Raw genomic sequence first — 19,092 nt, 5'->3', positions numbered from 1 at the left:
GCATGAATAATCCTGAGTACAAAACCTCTTTGAATTTGGGCTAGTTTGGCTTGAACCCACTTCCTTTTCAATACATTACGATAAGCAGATAAACCATACAATAATAATGGTTCCACTGCTCCATGATACATTGTCTTTAATAGTTCTGAATTAAGATGGCTGGCTTGTAGGATGTGCTTTTGTAGTGCTACAGAATAACAGTGAGGTGCATGCTGAAAAATTTAGACTATCTCCCTCATGTTGTCTTTCAAGCCAAATTGTGCGCTATACAACAGGCAGTTATGTGGATTAAAAAACACAGCTGTGCTGCGTAAATATTGAGTGACTCTCAGGCAGCTTTGAGAGTAATCCAAGAAAAATATAACTTTCATCTGGTAGCTGTTAATATAAGATCACACATATTAGGCTACAGTAACCATATCTGCATGAAATGGGTCCGAGGTCATGACGGAGTAGAAGGAAATGAGAGAGCTGATGAACTTGCCAAAGCAGCTACTACTTCTTCTGACGCCTTGTTGATATATGAAAAGTCCCCTGTCTCATGTACAAAAGGAACTGAGGGAGTATACACAAGATATGTGGAACAACCAATGGATCACCAGCACTAATGGCCGCCTAACAAGGGAGTTGTTCTTTCCAAATATTCAAGACAGACTACAAAGTAGGTTTTTGCAACGTGAACATATTATAACTCAGTTTTTGACAGGACATGGAAAGTTTGGATCATACTTCGAGAGGTTTAGAATCAGTATTCAGAAGCCCTACAGCTGTACCTGTGAAATGCAACAAACTGTTCCTCATCTTTTATTTGAGTGTCCGATTTTTAACAGGAGTAGATATGAATTATTTAATGCATTTAAACATGTGTAATATAGAATACCAAGCACCTCTCACTATGGTATTCAGAGAAGATGCTGTTATAAAGTGTTTGTTTGTTAAATTTCTCCATCTCATTTATGTCATCTCTATTTTAATTCAATTGTCATGTATTAACTTAGTCTCACTATCTATAGCCCTAATATACTACTTGTAAAATAGGGTTTGTAATGGGAAATTCAATAATAATAATAATAATAATAATAATAATAATAATAATGATGTGGCATATTTTTCTTTAATTTTGATTCTTTTGTTCAAGTAGTTGTGGGTTTGTTAGTATGTTTATTGATTAGCTTATTCATAAATTTTGTGCTGAATCCATTGTTCATAAATTTTTTTTTGAAGGGTCTTGATTTCTTTTTCAAATTTTTCTTTGAGAGCGGGATTTTTAAAGCTCTTTCCAACATGCTATTGTAGGCAGCTTTTTTGTGAGCTTCAGGATGTATTGAATTTTTTTAAATGGTGTTAGCAGTGTAAGTTGGTCTCCAGTAAATGTTAAATGCCAGATCATTATTCTTACGACGTGATTGTGTTCCTGTTGATAAACTTAACCATAATAGGTATTGTGTTTGATCCTGTATTAACTTATCTGAATCTATTAAAGAACTGTTTAAAATAGTTTTACTTGATAGTGTTATGTCTAAATAATTGAGTTATTGTTCTCCATTTCCATGGTGGATTTAATATTCTGATCTAAACTGTTGAGTAGTTCTAAAATTTCATTTTCTTCGCTAACGCTGCTACCTGTGATGACTAGCACATCATCAGTGTAACGTGACCAGTATTTTATAGCTTTGATCTTATCTATGATGTTTGTGTGTTCTAAGTGGTCCATGTATATGTTCACCAAAATACTCGAGGACGGTACTCCTGTCTGTTGGTAGATTTTATTCTCAAAGATGAAATAATTATTACTTACAGAAAATTTTAGTAGGACTATGAACTCACCTATTTCACCAATGCTTAATTTACTGAATGTGGTTAAATTATTCCATATCAGATTTATAGTGGTTTAAATGGGGATATTGGTACCTTTATATGTTTTATTCTTATGGAAAGTTCTGTGGACTTTTTTGTCGTGTTCACTTGGTAGTGATATTGTGTACTAAGGAAATTTTGAATAAATTGAGATAATTTGTACGTCGGGCTATCCCTAAAATTGATAATAGGTAATTGATAATACGTAAATGACCTATTATCAACTAATACTGCACCAATACTCAAAATAGAAAGAAGAAGAATCAGAAAATGTATAAACAAAACTACCAAGAAAATGGACACTGGAGACTGGTTTCAAACGAAACAGTCTACAAAGAAATAGAACCAGTAATGGGCACCATCAGGGGAAAAAAAAAAAAAGAATCTCATTCTTTGGTCACCTAATTAGAACACCCGAAAATAGAATCAGCAGGATAATAATAGAAAAATTGTGAAACACTAAGAGTAATATTAGGGTGGATTACAGTAGTCAAAGAAGATATGAAGGAACTACAAATTACAGTAGAGGATTTAAATAACAAAACCCACAGAATCAAGACACTCAAAAACATAGACACCAGACTGCAGACCAAGATCAACAGACAAATCATGTGAAGAGTTTTCAGACGAGGAGAGAAAGTCAAGGTCCGAGAGAATGAAGAAGTACTGTACTGGGCTGAGAGAAAATCAAAAATCCAGTGTGTAATTGACTAAAGGCCATAAAATGTAAAATAAATAATTAAGGGAAATGATGTGGCTGTTGTAAAAAAATCCTTAATTTATATGGAAAAATTAAAAGCAGATTTGAAATCAGCACATGAGTTTTATTAATGTTCACTTATTGAGTTATTTTTTTGCAGATTTTTAAGGGGTGTCAAAATTTAGTGAAGTGTGGTCAAAATCATGATATTAAAGGAAATGATGAGGCTACTGTGAAAATTCCTTGCATGATACGGAAAAGCGAAAATTAAAAATATTATTTTGCGGGCTAGTGTCACATCTTCTTGTCCCCCTTCTTAAATATAGGAATTACTACTCCGTTACTCCAGACACTTGGTACTGATTTTTCTTTCCAGATACAACTAAATAGCCTGTACAGTAATTGTCCTGCTGCTTCTATCATTTCCATACACAACTAATCCAATCCTAGTCTTCTTTTTTCCTTTTCCCCTCCACTTAACTTCACCCAATCCCATCTTAGCTATATTCTCCTTCTCCATGAAATCAATAACCTCTTCTTATTTTTCAGTCAGTGACATGAGGTTGATTATTTTGATGCTAATGTATGAAATCTGAATGTGTTACAGGTAAAACAAGGTGCTGAAAACATGATCCATAGTCTAACTAGTGGCCATTCTCGTGATAAAAAGCTGCTTGGAGAAGCCCAACAAATGCTTGCAGACTCGCGTGCAAAAATAGAGTTCCTGAAAATGCGCATCCTTAAAGTGAAGCAGTCACGCCAACAGCAGTTACAACTTCGTCACCAACATCCGTCTAGTAACGGAGATTCTCATCAGGGCAAAGGTAAAGCAGACCTGTTGAACTTTACTGTCGTACTTATTTTGTGTTTAGAATTGTTAGTTAATATTTTGAAGTCTGTGTTTATTCTTTCCAGCTCCTTAGAATCATTTGCGAATTTTGCTTTATGTATTCTTCATAGATTCAGTTTTATATTGGTGATGATACAAGGGTCCTCTGATCATTCAAGGAGTTCACCGAGGTCTTTGGTCAAATGGTGGTTATACCAGAGATAAATACCATATTGACCCAAATACAAGACAACCTTGTGTATGGGACAAACCTGAGTTTTCAGAAACTATTTACAAGAAAAATTAAATAATGAAGATAATTACAATATATTCAATCTCTCCTATAACTAAATTCATTTAATAAGCCACGTTAGCGACCAAATTTATTGGTGTAATCTGCTGGTAGGCATAGCACAGTAGTAGCTCAACATTTTAAATACAGTCATTTCGGCTTGCCTTTGGTTATGGCTAGATGGGCGTTTTTATGGAGATGACCGTGCCAGCTACACGATGTGTTCTGAACATGCAGTCTTTTATGTGGGGCTCAGTATAGACCGCCATGCACTTTTGAAGAAACAAGGTGGTTTGAAAAGCCATGGCAACTGTTTCCTGAAATTCCAAATGCCAAGCCATTTTCAAGACTGCAGTCTTTTAGGAAAATACTCATAAGAGTTGATATTCATATGTTCATTATTCATGCCGGATTGTATAAACAACTCTTCATACTTTAATAGTAAACATTCATAAAAGAAGATGAATATTTCTCAGTTATTCTTAAATTGCAATCAGTTTGACAACAGTTGTTGATTTTTAAAAATTGAAGTTCAAACCTCATTTCGGAAATACATGTCATATTGCATGTATCCAAGAAAATAGGTGATACAGTAAAACCTTGTTAATTCGAAGTCATTGGGACGCAAAAATTAGACTTCGAATTACGTGATTTTGAATTAACCGCCAACATGCAATTCGGAAATGCCATCCCTTGCGGTGTCGCAATATATTCTAAGATCCATTACTGCATGCAATTAACAATGATGCATAGTTTAAACCTCTCAAATGCCATGGAAAAAACTATCTCCAAAATGTATTTAACAAGGTGCATTTACAGTATTCTAATAATGCACTTGGATAACTCACTGGCAAACATAACCTCACACAATGAAATCAAAAGAAAGAAAACACGATTCAAAGACGAGGAGAAATCTATACTGACTTCCCTGTGCAAGTACTTTATTCATCAGATTACTGTACCATATGCATTTTAGATGCCTGTACTTGCACGGAGAGTACCCAATGCCCTTAAAACATCGCGGCTTATCGAACTTTCCCATGACAAGGAGAGAAAGTTTCTTGCTTCCGTCCGCATTACAACAACATTACTGTACAGTGACTATACTTGTACGATTTCCCGCCATGGCACTTCTAAGACCCATTAATGCATGCAATCACCTTGATTCTCAGTTTATAAACTATTCAAACGCCATGGTAAACACTATTTCAGAAATGTATCCAACAAGGTGCGTTTACATTATTCAAATAATGCACTTGGATAAAACAATGGCAAACATAACCTCACGCAACGAAAGGGGAAAAAAAACTTGATTCAAAGGCGAGGACAAATTATGCTGGCTCCCCTGTGCAAATGCTTTATCTATTGGATTGCTGTACTGTTTGCATTTTTAGATGCCTTGTACTTGCACAGAAAGTGCCCGACTCCCTTAAAACATCATGGCTTTTCAAACTTTCCTATGACGGGGGAAGGAAGTTTCTTGCTTCCGTGTGCACTGCATAGCAACACAGTACATTTCCCGGCTGGCGGTTCTGTCCTTTAAAACTATAAGTCCGTTTGGCCTCAGCATTTAAAAAAATAAAACAAACAATGCAATTTCATCGGCATTGACTATATTGTATGGTGCGTATGAATTTATTATAAAAGCCATGCTTTTTTCGCCAACTGTCGGCATCTACCTCTCCGCACACTGCCTGCTACGTGATATTGTGGCGTTCTTTAAAACGCCGAATACAAAATAATTACGATTCCACTTGAACTTAGCAGACATGAAGCACACTGTACGACAGACACACCGAAGTGGGTGAAAGTGCGGATAGTTACCCCTGCACGTTCCAGAAGACGCGTTCTTTCACGACGTGAAGAAATTTTGAATTTAAGTTACTCTGTAAAATACTTATTTTTTAAAAATGTAAAGGCAGTTTTGAATTAAAAGTCTAAATTTCGGTAATTACTTCGAATTACGAATTATCCGTACTTCGAATTAAACAATTTAAATAACGTGCAAAGCCTTGCCTCATGTTTCCGGGAACAAGGGCTGCTTCGAATTATGCGCAGTTTAGAATTATCAAAGTTGTACTGTATCTGCCCTTTATTCGTAACAAAATTAGATATAAATTTGTTAAACTTCACTACAACCATCCCAAATCGTTCAATAAAATATACACCCACTCCCTTCCCTTCTGAATGTAAGTTCTCTTGTTTATCATAACATTAAGTTAATCCACTTAATTTTTGTAGTAGGTCCTAATCATTAACGAACACTGCAACAATGAATAAATACATTTCAGCAACATACACCCTTAAATTCCCTTCTATAAGTGAAAGAAACAATTAGTCACGGCCATCAGACCATTTCTTATACATTTTATAGTTGTTCTTATGCATTCCAATTATTAATTAAAACAGCAAGACATCAACGTGTGTAATGATATAGCTTGCGCCTTTAAGTTTCCTTGCACTGCTGTTGAGAAAACTAATCACTGGCACCAGATGATTTTACTTACATTTTGCGCTGGTGTGGGACATGGTAATAAAAATTGTGTGAATGTGTCCATTATTGAAGCTGATACGGAAAAATGTACCAGGTGTGGAAGACTAGAAATTAGATTTTCTATAATTATTATTTACACATTTTAGATAGAACTAATGTTTCCAGAGATATTTGAAAACTAGTGAACATTGGATGTACCAGGAACAGAATAGTACTCCCTCTTCCATACTGCTGATAATGGTTGGGTTCCTGATATTGCATAACTATCACAATCACTTTAAAAGATCTAGTTCATCCTCTGTTTTATACGAGGGCAGATCAGAAATTAAGTTGCACTTCCCAGTTATGGACATTTATTACACCACCTATACAACAGCAACACGACTATAACGACATACTCTGTAACGTCACTTTTCCACGTAGTTTCCAAGAGACTCCAAACATTTCTGCGAACGCACAACCTACTTGTCGATGTCGGATGCATACAAATTGCCTCCAGCGTTCTGCAACCACTCGGAGACAGCGGCCTTCACCTCCTCATCGGTCTGGAAACGTCGACCACCGAGCTCCGTTTTGAGATTTCCGAACAGATGAAAGTCACATGGCGCTAGGTCGGGACTGTAGGGGGGATGTTGCCAGACCTCCCACTTGAAACGCTGCAGCAGTTCTCTCGTTTGACGGGCCTTGTGAGGTGTTGCGTTATCGCGCAACAAAATCACACCGGCGCTCAATTTCTCCCGGTGCTTCTCTTTAATCGCTTTACACAACCGGTGCAACGTTTGACAATACGACGCCGCGTTGATCGTCGTTCCTTTTGGCATGAATTTCACGTGCAGCAAACCCTCCATGTCAAAGAACACTGTCGCCATAACCTTACCGGCTGAAGGTTGAACCTTGGCCTTCTTTCGTTGTGGTGATGAGGGGTGTACCCATTCCATTGATGTTCGCTTCATTTCGCGGGTGAAATGGTGGACCCACGTTTCATCGCCTGTGACGATTCGCCGCAGAAACCCGCTGCCGTCTGCGGCATAGTGTTGCAAAAATGCCAGGGGGATTGGAAACGTCCCTTGTGCTCATCGGTAAGAAGACGTGGGACCCATCTTTGACCCAGCTTACGATATCCAAGGTCCTCGTGAACAATGGCGAAACACACTGCCTTACGACATGTTCAGGTGCGTCGCGATTTCTCTCTGTTTAATGCACCGGTTCTGTCTAATGATCGCATTCACACTGTTGACCTTTGTACGGGTCCTGGATGTTGCGGGCCTGCCTTCGCGATGGTTGTCCGTGATGTGCGGCTTCGAATTGCTGACACCACTTTACGATACCTTGCCGGGAAATGGCTCGCTCCCCCTACACAGCACTAATTTCACGATGAATGTCCGTGCAATTCTTCCTTTTGGCCCATAGAAATCGGATTGTCACACGCACCTCATATTTGGAGTGAACTTCCAGTTGACGCCTTTGCATTTGGCCGCTATTCACGCAATACTAGACTAACAGACGTGTGGGCAGTGTCTGTCCCTTTCTCCACTGTGCCCACGTTTACGAGACACAGCGTGCTGCTGCGGCGCGTTAGTGCAACTAACCTTTTGATCCACCTACGTAATTTTCCCCTAAATAGGCCATCATTTTATCATCACCTACGCTGACAATGTCTACTACTAATCGCCATGTTGTCAACAACTTGGAACTTGTCAGCTTCGCAGGTTATAAACTCCTAGTTGTACTTCTTCTTAAAACAAAAATCACCACCACCTTCACGTCAAAGATCTGCAAGCAGGAAGCTACAGTGTGTGCATCTTACCAAAGCTTGATAACTCAGTTCTGTAACAGAATGAAAGACCCAAACCATACCTCATGGGAGAGCAGCCCCAAAGGGCCTTGGCCTACCAGCAACTGCTACTCAGCTCGAATTCCTGCAGATTACAAGGTGTTGTGTGGTTGGCAGGATGAATCCTATGTATAATCGCAGCTTAGTAAATAAAAAATCTACATTAAGTTACACATTAATACAGGACATTTCATCCTGTTATAGATTAACACGTTCATTGCGGATCACGCGCTGGGCGCGTGACGCTACTTTATAAGCAGCTGCGGAGCATGCGCTTAGCGTGTCATGGGACGGTTGCTAGGAAACATAAATCACAGGTTTTCCGCATGGTGAGAAAGGCTCCAATTATTATCCCGCACATCGTGTAAGTCCAGTCAACTAGCAGATTCATCCGTAGCCATATTTGCGCATGCGTATTCCGTTTCTGGCGTATTTCCTCTCCGGAGTTGTCGTCATACGTCATCATTCATTTATGGGATCTTTGAGCAGCAAGACCACTTCAATGCGAGCTAAGACACTGCATTTTCTGTTTATTAATTCTTCAGGATTACGAGTGGTTCCGCTTTTGAAATAAATAAATTCCACTACTCCAATATGTTCAGTAAAAGAACTGAACTTGTCATTGTCATTTATTCTTGCATCAAATACGTGTATAACACAAAAGAATTGTCATTTATTCCTCATCAGATTTATAAGTAACTTGAAAGAACGTGTAGTAACCCTTTTTGACTGCGTCGTGATGCTTATGTTATCATTTTATTTATATTTTTTTCTGATGGCCGACAATGTGGTTCCTTCAGCATCACGAGACCTATCCAATTAGCCAAAGTATTTCATTTTTGTTTGTCAAATTCTGTAATAAAGAAGTGTATATATATGAATATATTTATGTCTGTAACGTACTTTATGCATTTGTTTGCTATCCGAGGTAAATAATGCACAGTAATCTACCAACGAGTGGGATAAGTCCAAGAGTTTGATAGTACTCGTCCTACCAAGGTACGAAACTTTGATAATTACAACTTTTAAAGAGTCCTACACAAATATTTTGTTCAGGTTGGGGGGTATGTCACACTCTGCTAATACGCAGTGAACGTGTTAAAATTGACATGGAGAACAAGGATCCATAAAACACTACATAATCAACAACACCTAAATTAAACTGTCCTGTCCATGACAAGGAGAGTAGTAAAAATTCCAATTGGTCTTTTGAATCTTATCTACTAATTACGTATGACATATATTGTTTGTTAGAACTCGTTATTTATACAATGTCGCACTTGTGCTCTTGTTTTAAAAATCTCAATCAGTCTAGTATATTAAAAATCTTTTTTACCAGGATTGTAACATAAATGAGCACTATTAAAACAAAGAAAACATCTGTAGCCTACTTGTTATGAGGTGGCAAGGGAATTTCTTATTGCTGGACAAAAACGGACATTTTTTTACTTGACGAAGGTGAAACAAATCTGTAAAACCTGTTATGTCCAAATCTGGAAAGAGGAGAAATAAAAGTTGAATAGTATGAGAATGTGAAAGCGACCAACTGATGTGTATGTTAGACCTTAAGTGTATAAACAGCTGCTCTCCGCCTAGTATTATAACTGTGATTGACCGCAGGACCTGCATGCGCATCAGGGGGTGGAGGGGAAATATCTCATCCACAAGGAAGGGAGGTTTCTGTTTTCTGTGAAGATTTTCTTTATTGTAGCCTAATAACATTAACAGGGAGGGGTTTCCATTGTAAAGAGGATTCCTATTCTCAAAATTTTCATTAATTTATTAATTTCATTATTTAAGCCCGCCTGGTGGCCACGATCGTTAAGGCGTAGAAGTCTAAACGGTCTGACACCGAGGTTAGCTAGTTCGAGTCCTGTTGATCGAAAAAATTGTCACCATTCTAATGTTGGCCGACAGGGTAGGGGAGGTGGTGGTATACAATTTATAATCACTAGATTGCATGGCAAAAGCCTGGATTAAATTCCGTACCTCTCCGCAGTGCTCATATGGAAGGAGAGCATATGATCCTGTTGATGGTGATTCGTCCATCGGATGGGGACATTAAGCCTTGGACAGACTCCTTGGTGCTATTCGACAGGAGTAGGCTATGTGCCGGTACTGGGTTTCACCCTCTCCCTTCTTACTATCATATACCACGTCATTCATTGCATCTCATTAACTCCTCTATTGAGGTTGACGTTAGGAAGTGCAACCAGTCATAAAAAGCCGCCACGACAGATTCATCTCACCTCATGACCAGACCCCGTAGAGAAATGGGACAAGGGTTGGACAAACTAACATTAGTTTTATTATTGAAAAACTGGTCTAGATAGATAAACAAGTTTTCTGTCACGTTCATGAGGCTCCCTATACTATTTCTTTTGATCACCCACAAATCTTGCTCTGTGGATGTAAAACTGTGTCCTGTTTCCTCTATGTGAGTGCTCATTGCAGAAAATTTGCAATGCCTAGCGGCATTACCATGTTTCATGTATCTAGTTGCAAAGCTTCGGCAGACGGGACGAAGCGTTATTAATTATAATAATACGTCTTACAGTGCATCCATATTTTATTCCGGCCATCAACTATCAACAGTATACATTCCGAAGGGAGAAGAAAACGTAGAAGCTCAGCTTCTCAGTTCTCCACATCCTCCCCACCTTTGTCGATCTCCCGAGGGAAGACTAGCTTTACAAGCAGCAGATGAATCTTGGTCCCGACTTTGGTTTCAAGAGAAGTTTTCCACCGTCCAATACTTTTTAATGTCTAATCTACGATTTGTGGGACCTCTTCAGCTGAAATGCATGCGGTACAAATCTCTTTTACCTGCATAATGAACTTACAATTTCAGTTCCGCAGAACATCTGATTTCTTTGCTGGAGCCTTGGTTTTGTAATAATAATAATATTGGCTTTACGTCCCACTAATTACATTTTTTTACGGGTTTTCGAAGATGCCAAGGTGCCAGAATTTAGTCCCGCAGGAGTATTTACATGCCAGTAAATCTAGACACAAGGCTGACATTTGAGCACCTTCAAATACCACCGGACTGAGCCAGGATCGAACCTGTCAAGTTGTGGTCAGAAGGCCAGCGCCTCAGCCATCTGAGCCACTCAGCCCAGCAGTTTCGGTTTTCATGAATCTATTGTCTACATCCTTGAACTTACTCATACAGTGGATGTTGATACCACTGGTTTGAATATTTGCATCTGTATCCAACCTGGCTTTCTAGAAGGATCTACAGATGATGATTATGTTATAAATATGTGTTTGTGTTAAGTATGTTGTATTTTATCTCATAGTTAGTATAATACAGTAAAACCTTGTTAAGACCAGGGACAGAGGACCAGGAAAAAGAACGTGTTAAGTGAGAAAATGTACTACTGAATGCACGAATAAAACTATCCGACAGGGATATGAAAACACTAGATTTGATTTTTTCCGACATGACGGCATTTTACGTTGTGTATCCGCGGGTACAGTGAAAACTACAGTGTATGTACCATTTCAAAAGATGAGAGAAGAATATTAAAAGGTGTAAACAACACAAGAGAACAAATATGAAAACCTTATCTGCTGGGGATTATAAATTAACAACAGTGCACTGAGAGGTGTCAAAAACACCAGACAACAAAAATATGAAAACGTTTGCATGGGGGGCCAATAAAGATATCAAAGTATTATTGCAGAGCGCACTCTTTGTAAAAACTATTCTGAAAACAAATGTTAGTAGAAGCCTTTTATTTTGGAGCAGTGGGTTATTAAACAGTATTTTTTGATCCTACTCATAGACAATGAATTGGATGTTACACTCGACCAAGTGCGACTGCGACTTTGGCCACCGCTTTGAAAGCGGCAGAACGTTGCTTCGACCAACTTGAGTGATGAGTCGAAACTCGAAGGTGCGGATTTCAACATTCACGCTATCTCTGCACGCTTAAAGATGCGGTGCAACTTATCCTATGAAGTTCAGGAATTCAAGGCCTTTTCCTGTTGTGATGCAACAGTAGCGAGCTCTCTTTCTCGCCCGAGTTGGATATCACGTTCTTTCACAACGGATGACAGATGACATTATCAGGGCTAGGAAAAATGTGATCGTACTAAACGGTAATAGCGAAAATTCATGACACAATAAGTGAGGTATTTTTATGTTGATATAATGCAATGACAGTTGTGACTTCGAATTTACGACGTGCTAAGCGGGAAAATGTGTTGATGAGGAACGCCCTAACGGGGTTTCACTGTATTAAGATCATGTTATGTGAGCAACCCATTCAACAAGAAGCTGCAGGAGGTCTCAAATGAATCAGCAGGCCAAACTGCATCATTGACAAACCAATGTTAAAACAGCCACTGAATTTCATTCTGAAATTGCAGTTTTCACGCACTTGCTAGAAAATTCCAGTGCGAGGATGCAGTGCTTTGCATCCTCCTGTTTCTTCTGCTTACTCTGGATGAAGTCTTCATCTGGAAACATATGTTCAGTTTGTGTTGTTCCAGTTTAATGCATAACTTAGCTGATCTTGGTGACACAGTTGGATAGTCGTTGGTCTTATGTTCCCTCGGTAGCCTATTTAATTCTCACCAAGGACAGTGGCTTTAAAGAGATTTAAATTAAACTTCCTTGTTTTGATAGCTTCCATTATATCAGAAAAATTCCTTCAGTACCAAATTCTGAAACCCTGGCATATTAAATTCATTAATAGTTAAGAGCGATGTTAGACAAGTATCATTTGTGTGTCCTACTGTGTCTGTATTTCAGCAAGACTGTCATAACTTTAAATTAAAGTTCCTACTTGATCCTGCATTTTATTGACAGCTGTGAGAATGATTAACATTGTTTTCTTTGACTTTGTAGACAAGTTTGAACCTAATCTAGAACTACCTCTGGAGGAACGTGTGGAAGAATTGCGGCACCGGTTAAGGATTGAAGCTGCAGTTGTAGAAGGGGCTAAGAATGTAATTCGCCTACTCCAAAGTTCCAAAGTTGCTGACAAGAAAGCACTTCAAGAAGTAAGTCAAATTATCATTTATGTTTTATTAGGTATAATTGAGGAGCTTTCTTGCAAGTACCAGTTAAGTCATTTTTCACACATTTTTGTTTTTGTGTTAAAAATTCTTAGAATTAACGTGTCTGTGTTTCAGTATAAAACCGTGCAAAAAACATTTAAGTCACGCCCAATTTAAATTTGAAAATGTGCAGGCATATCATTCTAAAAAGAATTTTTAACACAAAAACCAAAAATGGTAAAAATGACTTAAGTGGTGTTTGCAAGAACATTCCTCAATTACTCTACCTGTACACCTGTATACCTTAAGGTTCTTTATGTATTGTACCCGCTCATGCAGCGGTCAGTGCCAAGTTATCCCGGTGGCTCTCTATTTCTTCTCAGGGTATCCAATTCCGCTCATAAAATCTGTGATTTTATATATGATTATTTTATGTGGTTTCGAAAGAGAAATTGGTCGCTGGGATACGCTTCACGGGAGTATCTATACGCACAAGAACGAACCTGTGACCGATAACTTCTAAGGGATTTCGCTTTTCATTTATAGAACTTATCAATTGCTTACATCTAGGAAACTTATCGACTAACTTACAACTAGACGTTACCCGAACAGAAATTAAAACACAGTCACTTACTAAAGAAAAAAATATATAAGATTATTTATTGACTAAAATAATGTTCAAGATATAGTGAAATCTGGGTAGTATTAATTCTGTATTATTTAATCATGGGAAAAACTAGAGTCAGCGCTGGCTCAAATAAAAATAAATTATGAAAGCTTAAAAAAAAAATGCTAACATTCTCTCATAACTAATGTTCAAATTCCAATTAAAACATATCTGAATATTCGTAGCCATGTTCCGAAAGTATTACATTTTCTCCAATTATATTCGAGATCACTGAGCATTCATGGAATCAAATAAAATTTACATATTGTAAATACTGCCCTCTTAATTATTAAAGCTATCCTCACAACATATGAGACGTCATACTGTGGTAAAATGAATGATTTGTTAACTTGAAAACGTAATAAAATTACATAGGAAAAAGTTAAATTGTAAACGCAAATCTGCTCATATTTTCACGTAATTATTTCCCAAATATACTCTTTTGTGAGTATTAAATTGTAAAAGTGTCCTCCAACTTTCCATTCATAAGTTATAGTCTTTCATAGATTATATTCATTCATAGATCTGAACTCTGACTATTTGGTCACATATTTTGAGTACGCACAAGTAACAAGCTTACGGGCTAAGGCAATACCACCCTACAGCCTACGACATATGGCTCCTAACTAACCATAGTAATATACTTCATATTTAAAATTCCCAAATTGAAATAATTATTGCATGAAAAGAAATAAATATCTAACTATTTATTCAAGTAGTTTCTGATCTACACACTCCTCTATTATTGGCTCAATGTACTCTTGCGATCTGCACTGTCTCAATATTTCATATATATACGTGCTACTGAACTTGTATGGATAGTATAGAATGAAATTATTTCGTATTATCCTGTAACGTCACCGCACCACGAAATATTAGATGTATACTCAGTCATGAGTCTATTGAATCGTATATTAAAACACTCTCTCATACGCAGTACCTGTTATTCACCGAAGTCAGACATAAATATAACTGTCACGATACACAATTCTACATAATACATGTTTATCTTACCTTAGAATGGTCATCTGTGCGTTATTCTCTCCTTGTCATATACTTTCAAATACGGCACAGAAACTCATCTTGTATTTCTAATATACCATTATCACGTCGAATAGCAATTCTTACACTTCCCGTAGAACATAAACAAACCTCTATACTATAACCATTCATCAATATACTCCAATAAATAATCACATATTAACACTATTCCAAAGACACTTTAACATAATACTGGCTTCCATATGGCCGTATGCATATAGCCATTACTCCCTAACTATATGCTAAATATTCTAGAATTGCTTTGTAAAAGTACGCAGTTAATAACCTTTATCTTAACGTCAGTAGTACAAGTTCAATGCCGTCTTTCTATGATGAAAGGAATACTTAATTTGACAATAAATATCGTATCGCGCAGGTATTTCGTGACGTAATCTATATTCAGGTAAGCGAGATTAATCGAAATTTCACTAGTAAGTTAGACTCATTGCTACAAGGTATTCACAAGTGACACTTCTTTCTCTAATCCAAACTAGTTCCACTGTAGATATGCTAGTGCGGTAACCCGTATATGTCATATTAGCATTCTAATTCTACACTTCCATCTTATCTTAAAGCCTTAAGTATTTCACACTTCACTTATATTACACACGCGTTCTTAATTACTTCAAAATTCACCAAATATTCAGCACATGCCAAAATAGATTGAGGGTGCAGATTACAAGAAACTACTCTACTAAAGAAATGTATGGACTTAGCTCGTCAGTTGCTACGTTTGGTCTGGTGGTTGCTCCATCCTTCGGTTGCCGCTAGACCCTCAGATCGGATCTGGATCTCTGGTTGGATTGCACGTTCATGGTCATCAGCTGGTCACATAGCTCGTCGGACCACTCCTTCTCGTCCGGTCTTTTGGCTGGCCGGTGCTCATCCACGTCATCATGTCCACTGGTTGGCCGGTCCAATCATCCACAGCTGGTCATCTGGCTCGACGGTACATATCCCCAGTTCGGTCCATCTTGTTAAATTAGCAGACAGTCATCATCTTATATCTGTAGACAACGAAAAGAATTCCATGTGCGCAGTAATTAGTCCTGATATTTTCCATATTTCTAATATTTAAGGTAATCGTCGAAGTTTTTCTTTGCTCTGAAAAGATTCCTCCGTAAATAGTTATTAGGTTTACTGCTACGGTATTTACTATCTTCTCGTATGAAGTTATTCAAAATTATAAATTGGTGAATTCCGATTCTTTCGATCGCTGAGTTGGTGCTCACTAAACCAAATCCGTCGTATATCACCAAAAATTATATATTTATATACTTTTCTCGCCTCTTCTACTAGTATACACCAGTGAATAATTTACTCGTATGCTATCGCCGGTATATATAGTTAATATTCTTCTTCAATAGCTAAGAATATTCTTCGAATATGTAGTTCAGCTCGTTTCTGCGTCTTGTCTCCGCGAAAGTAATTTTTTGAGAGTGAACTTCTTAAACAATCCTCCCGCTGCTATATTTTTTTTTTTAAACAATTCAAAATGAGCCTCTACTGTTCTGCAGTGTCTTCGAAATTTATCCTTTCCATGCCGTACATAGCCTCCTATTCGCTGCATTGATATGAAGTTCATTGCCTTAGTAGATCGCATGGCCCATACCTTCCTACGCCGCCATTTTGTTGTTGGTCTTCGAGATGCGAACGGGCACAGTATTGACATGTGGTTTTGTTGATACAAGTCTAGCACAGCAACACTGTTGATTAGGCACCTGTATGCTGTGTTTCTTTCTCTCTCTATCACTATTACTATACTCACCCGTGAAATACAGTATTTTCTTGCCGGCATTAGTACAGCCCGTAGACCGGCGTAATTTATAATGTTACAAGTGAGTGGAATTAGCGAAATCTTACTTGGAGAGCGTCTCAGAGGAGAGATGTGTTCTTTGCGATGTCCAGGAACCCACCATCCCGCCCCAAGAAGCACATTTACTTTTATAACCTAATAAAGATTATTGCACGCCATGTTCATTTCTGAAATAAGTACTTGCATTGTTATTGGCCAATGTAAAGTGGCACGTGATCACCTTCCCGTCAAGTATGTTGATGATAATCCGTTACCAACCGCAGCACAATAAAAGTGCAAGTCGTATACGAAACTAGGGGCCTAACGCCGCTTCTAACCGTCCAGACCAATGGTCTTGTCCACGGCAAGAATCCTAACCATCCAGACCAATGGTCTTGTCCATGGCAAGAATCCTAACCGTCCAGACCAATGGTCTTGCCTAGATCCTATCCTAACCGTATACGAAACTAGGGGCCTAACGCCGCTTCGTGGGTTCTAACCGCCCAGACCAATGGTTTTGTCCACGGCAAGAATCCTAACCGTGGTCTTGCCAAGATCCTATCCTAACCGTATACGAAACTAGGGGCTTAACGCCACTTCGCGGCTTCTAACCGCCCAGACCAATGGTTTTGTCCACGGCAAGAATCCTAACCGTCCAGACCAATAGTCTTGTCCATGGCAAGAATCCTAACCGTCCAGACCAATTGTCTTGCCTAGATCCTATCCTAACCGTATACGAAACTAGGGGCCTAACGCCGCTTCGCGGGTTCTAACCGCCCAGACCAATGGTTTTGTCCACGGCAAGAATCCTAACCGTCCAGACCAATGGTCTTATCCACGGCAAGAATCCTAACCGTGGTCTTGCCAAGATCCTATCCTAACCGTATACGAAACTAGGGGCTTAACGCCACTTCGCGGCTTCTAACCGCCCAGACCAATGGTTTTGTCCATGGCAAGAATCCTAACCGTCCAGACCAATGGTCTTGTCCATGGCAAGAATCCTAACCGTCCAGACCAATTGTCTTGCCTAGATCCTATCCTAACCGTATACGAAACTAGGGGCCTAACGCCGCTTCGCGGGTTCTAACCGCCCAGACCAATGGTTTTGTCCACAGCAAGAATCCTAACCATCCAGACCAATGGTCTTGCCTAGATCCTGTCCTAACCGTATACGAAACTAGGGGCCTACGTCCGCGAAGTCCTCTTTGCGAATGGCAAGAACGGGGAACAATTCGAAGCATAGTTCCTAAGTACATAGGTTGGCAGCACTGAGCAATGCTGCAGAACATCCTTTCCAAGAAGGCTGCGAGCGAGGAAACAAACGACAGTCGTTACGCGTCTGTGTGAATAGCGGTCCACGGGCTGGACTAATGATTTCTTGCCTAATTAACACCCTGTCTTAAACGAAAAATACAGGCGATTTGCAAAAATTGTGCAAGGATTTCAGATATTTAAAAAATGTATTTACAATTTATTTACATTTAAAAAGACATAAAATATACACACAATTGGTTGAACTCATTTGTGGTTATCGTCATTTGGCGTAAAATTACTGCGTGTGTGTTTTTTTCTCTTCTGAACAGTCAAACAGGGGTACATCAGGTTAGTTAGACACGTAGATTTGAAGTACCAATGCGAGAACATTTTCTTCCTGTTACAAGCTGACAGTTCAACGTGAAGTGAAATAAATATGAACTAATAAAAGTACAATTCATGTAAGTACATAATAATGACATGCTGGCATAAAAGAAAAGTCTTACCTTGTATAGGCTACTGTCTTAGAGTTCGCTACCAGCACTGCAGGAAGAATTGCTGCTACGCTCTATAACTGCTCACATCTCTCCATAAGAAGTCATCTTCACTCCTGTCTAACAAATTCGAGTTTCTTGTTTTCTTGAAGCTCGTTTTAATCACCACACGTGCAATATCCACTCGCAAAGAAGTTCCACAGTTGGTTTCCGAATCTTGCCTTTTGGAATAAGTTCGTGCACTCTCAGTCATCCAGCACTGATAGTTTTCACACATTGTCTACTCCATGGACCCAAGGTGAACACGGATGTTTCTGTTCATCAGAGGTATTTCTAGGACTTAGTTCATCAGTATCCTCCATGAGACATGTCTTCACGAATGATTCTAAGATTGGAGAAAATGTGGGTTGCTCTTTCGTCATCAATAATATAAGCGTGAAGATCTTGCTTCCCAGTGCATGCAGCCTGTATACTGTGGAGTTTTACGCCATCATAAAAGCTCTGCAGTTTGCACTGGATGACGAAAGAAAGAAGTCTATTGACACCTGTATATTTACAGGGTCTTTTTTTTTTTAGCCCACTCCGAGTGTCAGGGGAACATTCACGGAAGATAACTCATTTGCCGAGAGTATATTGCTTCATGACCGGCTAAGATGATCTAATGCAGTACAGTAGCAATAACCATTGCTTCACAGCAATAATTTAGTTCAATATCTATGGTATTGGTAGCGTGTTCAATGTGTTCCTTTAAAATAGCGTAGTTTCTGTGGGAATACTAAAGTAATCTTGTGTTTAACGAGTGATATATACTGTAGAACAGCGTGT

At 38.6% G+C, this 19,092-nt stretch overlaps 1 protein-coding gene across 2 annotated transcripts in view; it reads left to right on the top strand.

Moving 5' to 3' along the window:
• Pkn (serine/threonine-protein kinase N) overlaps positions 1 to 19,092 on the top strand; it is a 308,319-nt gene that overhangs the window by 64,479 nt on the left and 224,748 nt on the right. For both annotated transcript variants that reach the window (XM_067135805.2, XM_067135804.2), the window contains 2 exons: positions 3,165 to 3,381; positions 12,865 to 13,019. In XM_067135805.2, coding sequence (XP_066991906.2) covers positions 3,165 to 3,381; positions 12,865 to 13,019 — 372 coding nt within the window. The remainder of the gene's footprint in view (positions 1 to 3,164; positions 3,382 to 12,864; positions 13,020 to 19,092) is intronic.

The sequence above is a fragment of the Anabrus simplex genome, chromosome 1, assembly GCF_040414725.1.
Source record: "Anabrus simplex isolate iqAnaSimp1 chromosome 1, ASM4041472v1, whole genome shotgun sequence".
Taxonomy (NCBI): Eukaryota; Metazoa; Arthropoda; class Insecta; order Orthoptera; family Tettigoniidae; genus Anabrus; species Anabrus simplex.
Note: the sequence above shows the minus strand (reverse complement) of the source record. Positions and strands in the feature narration are given on the sequence as shown.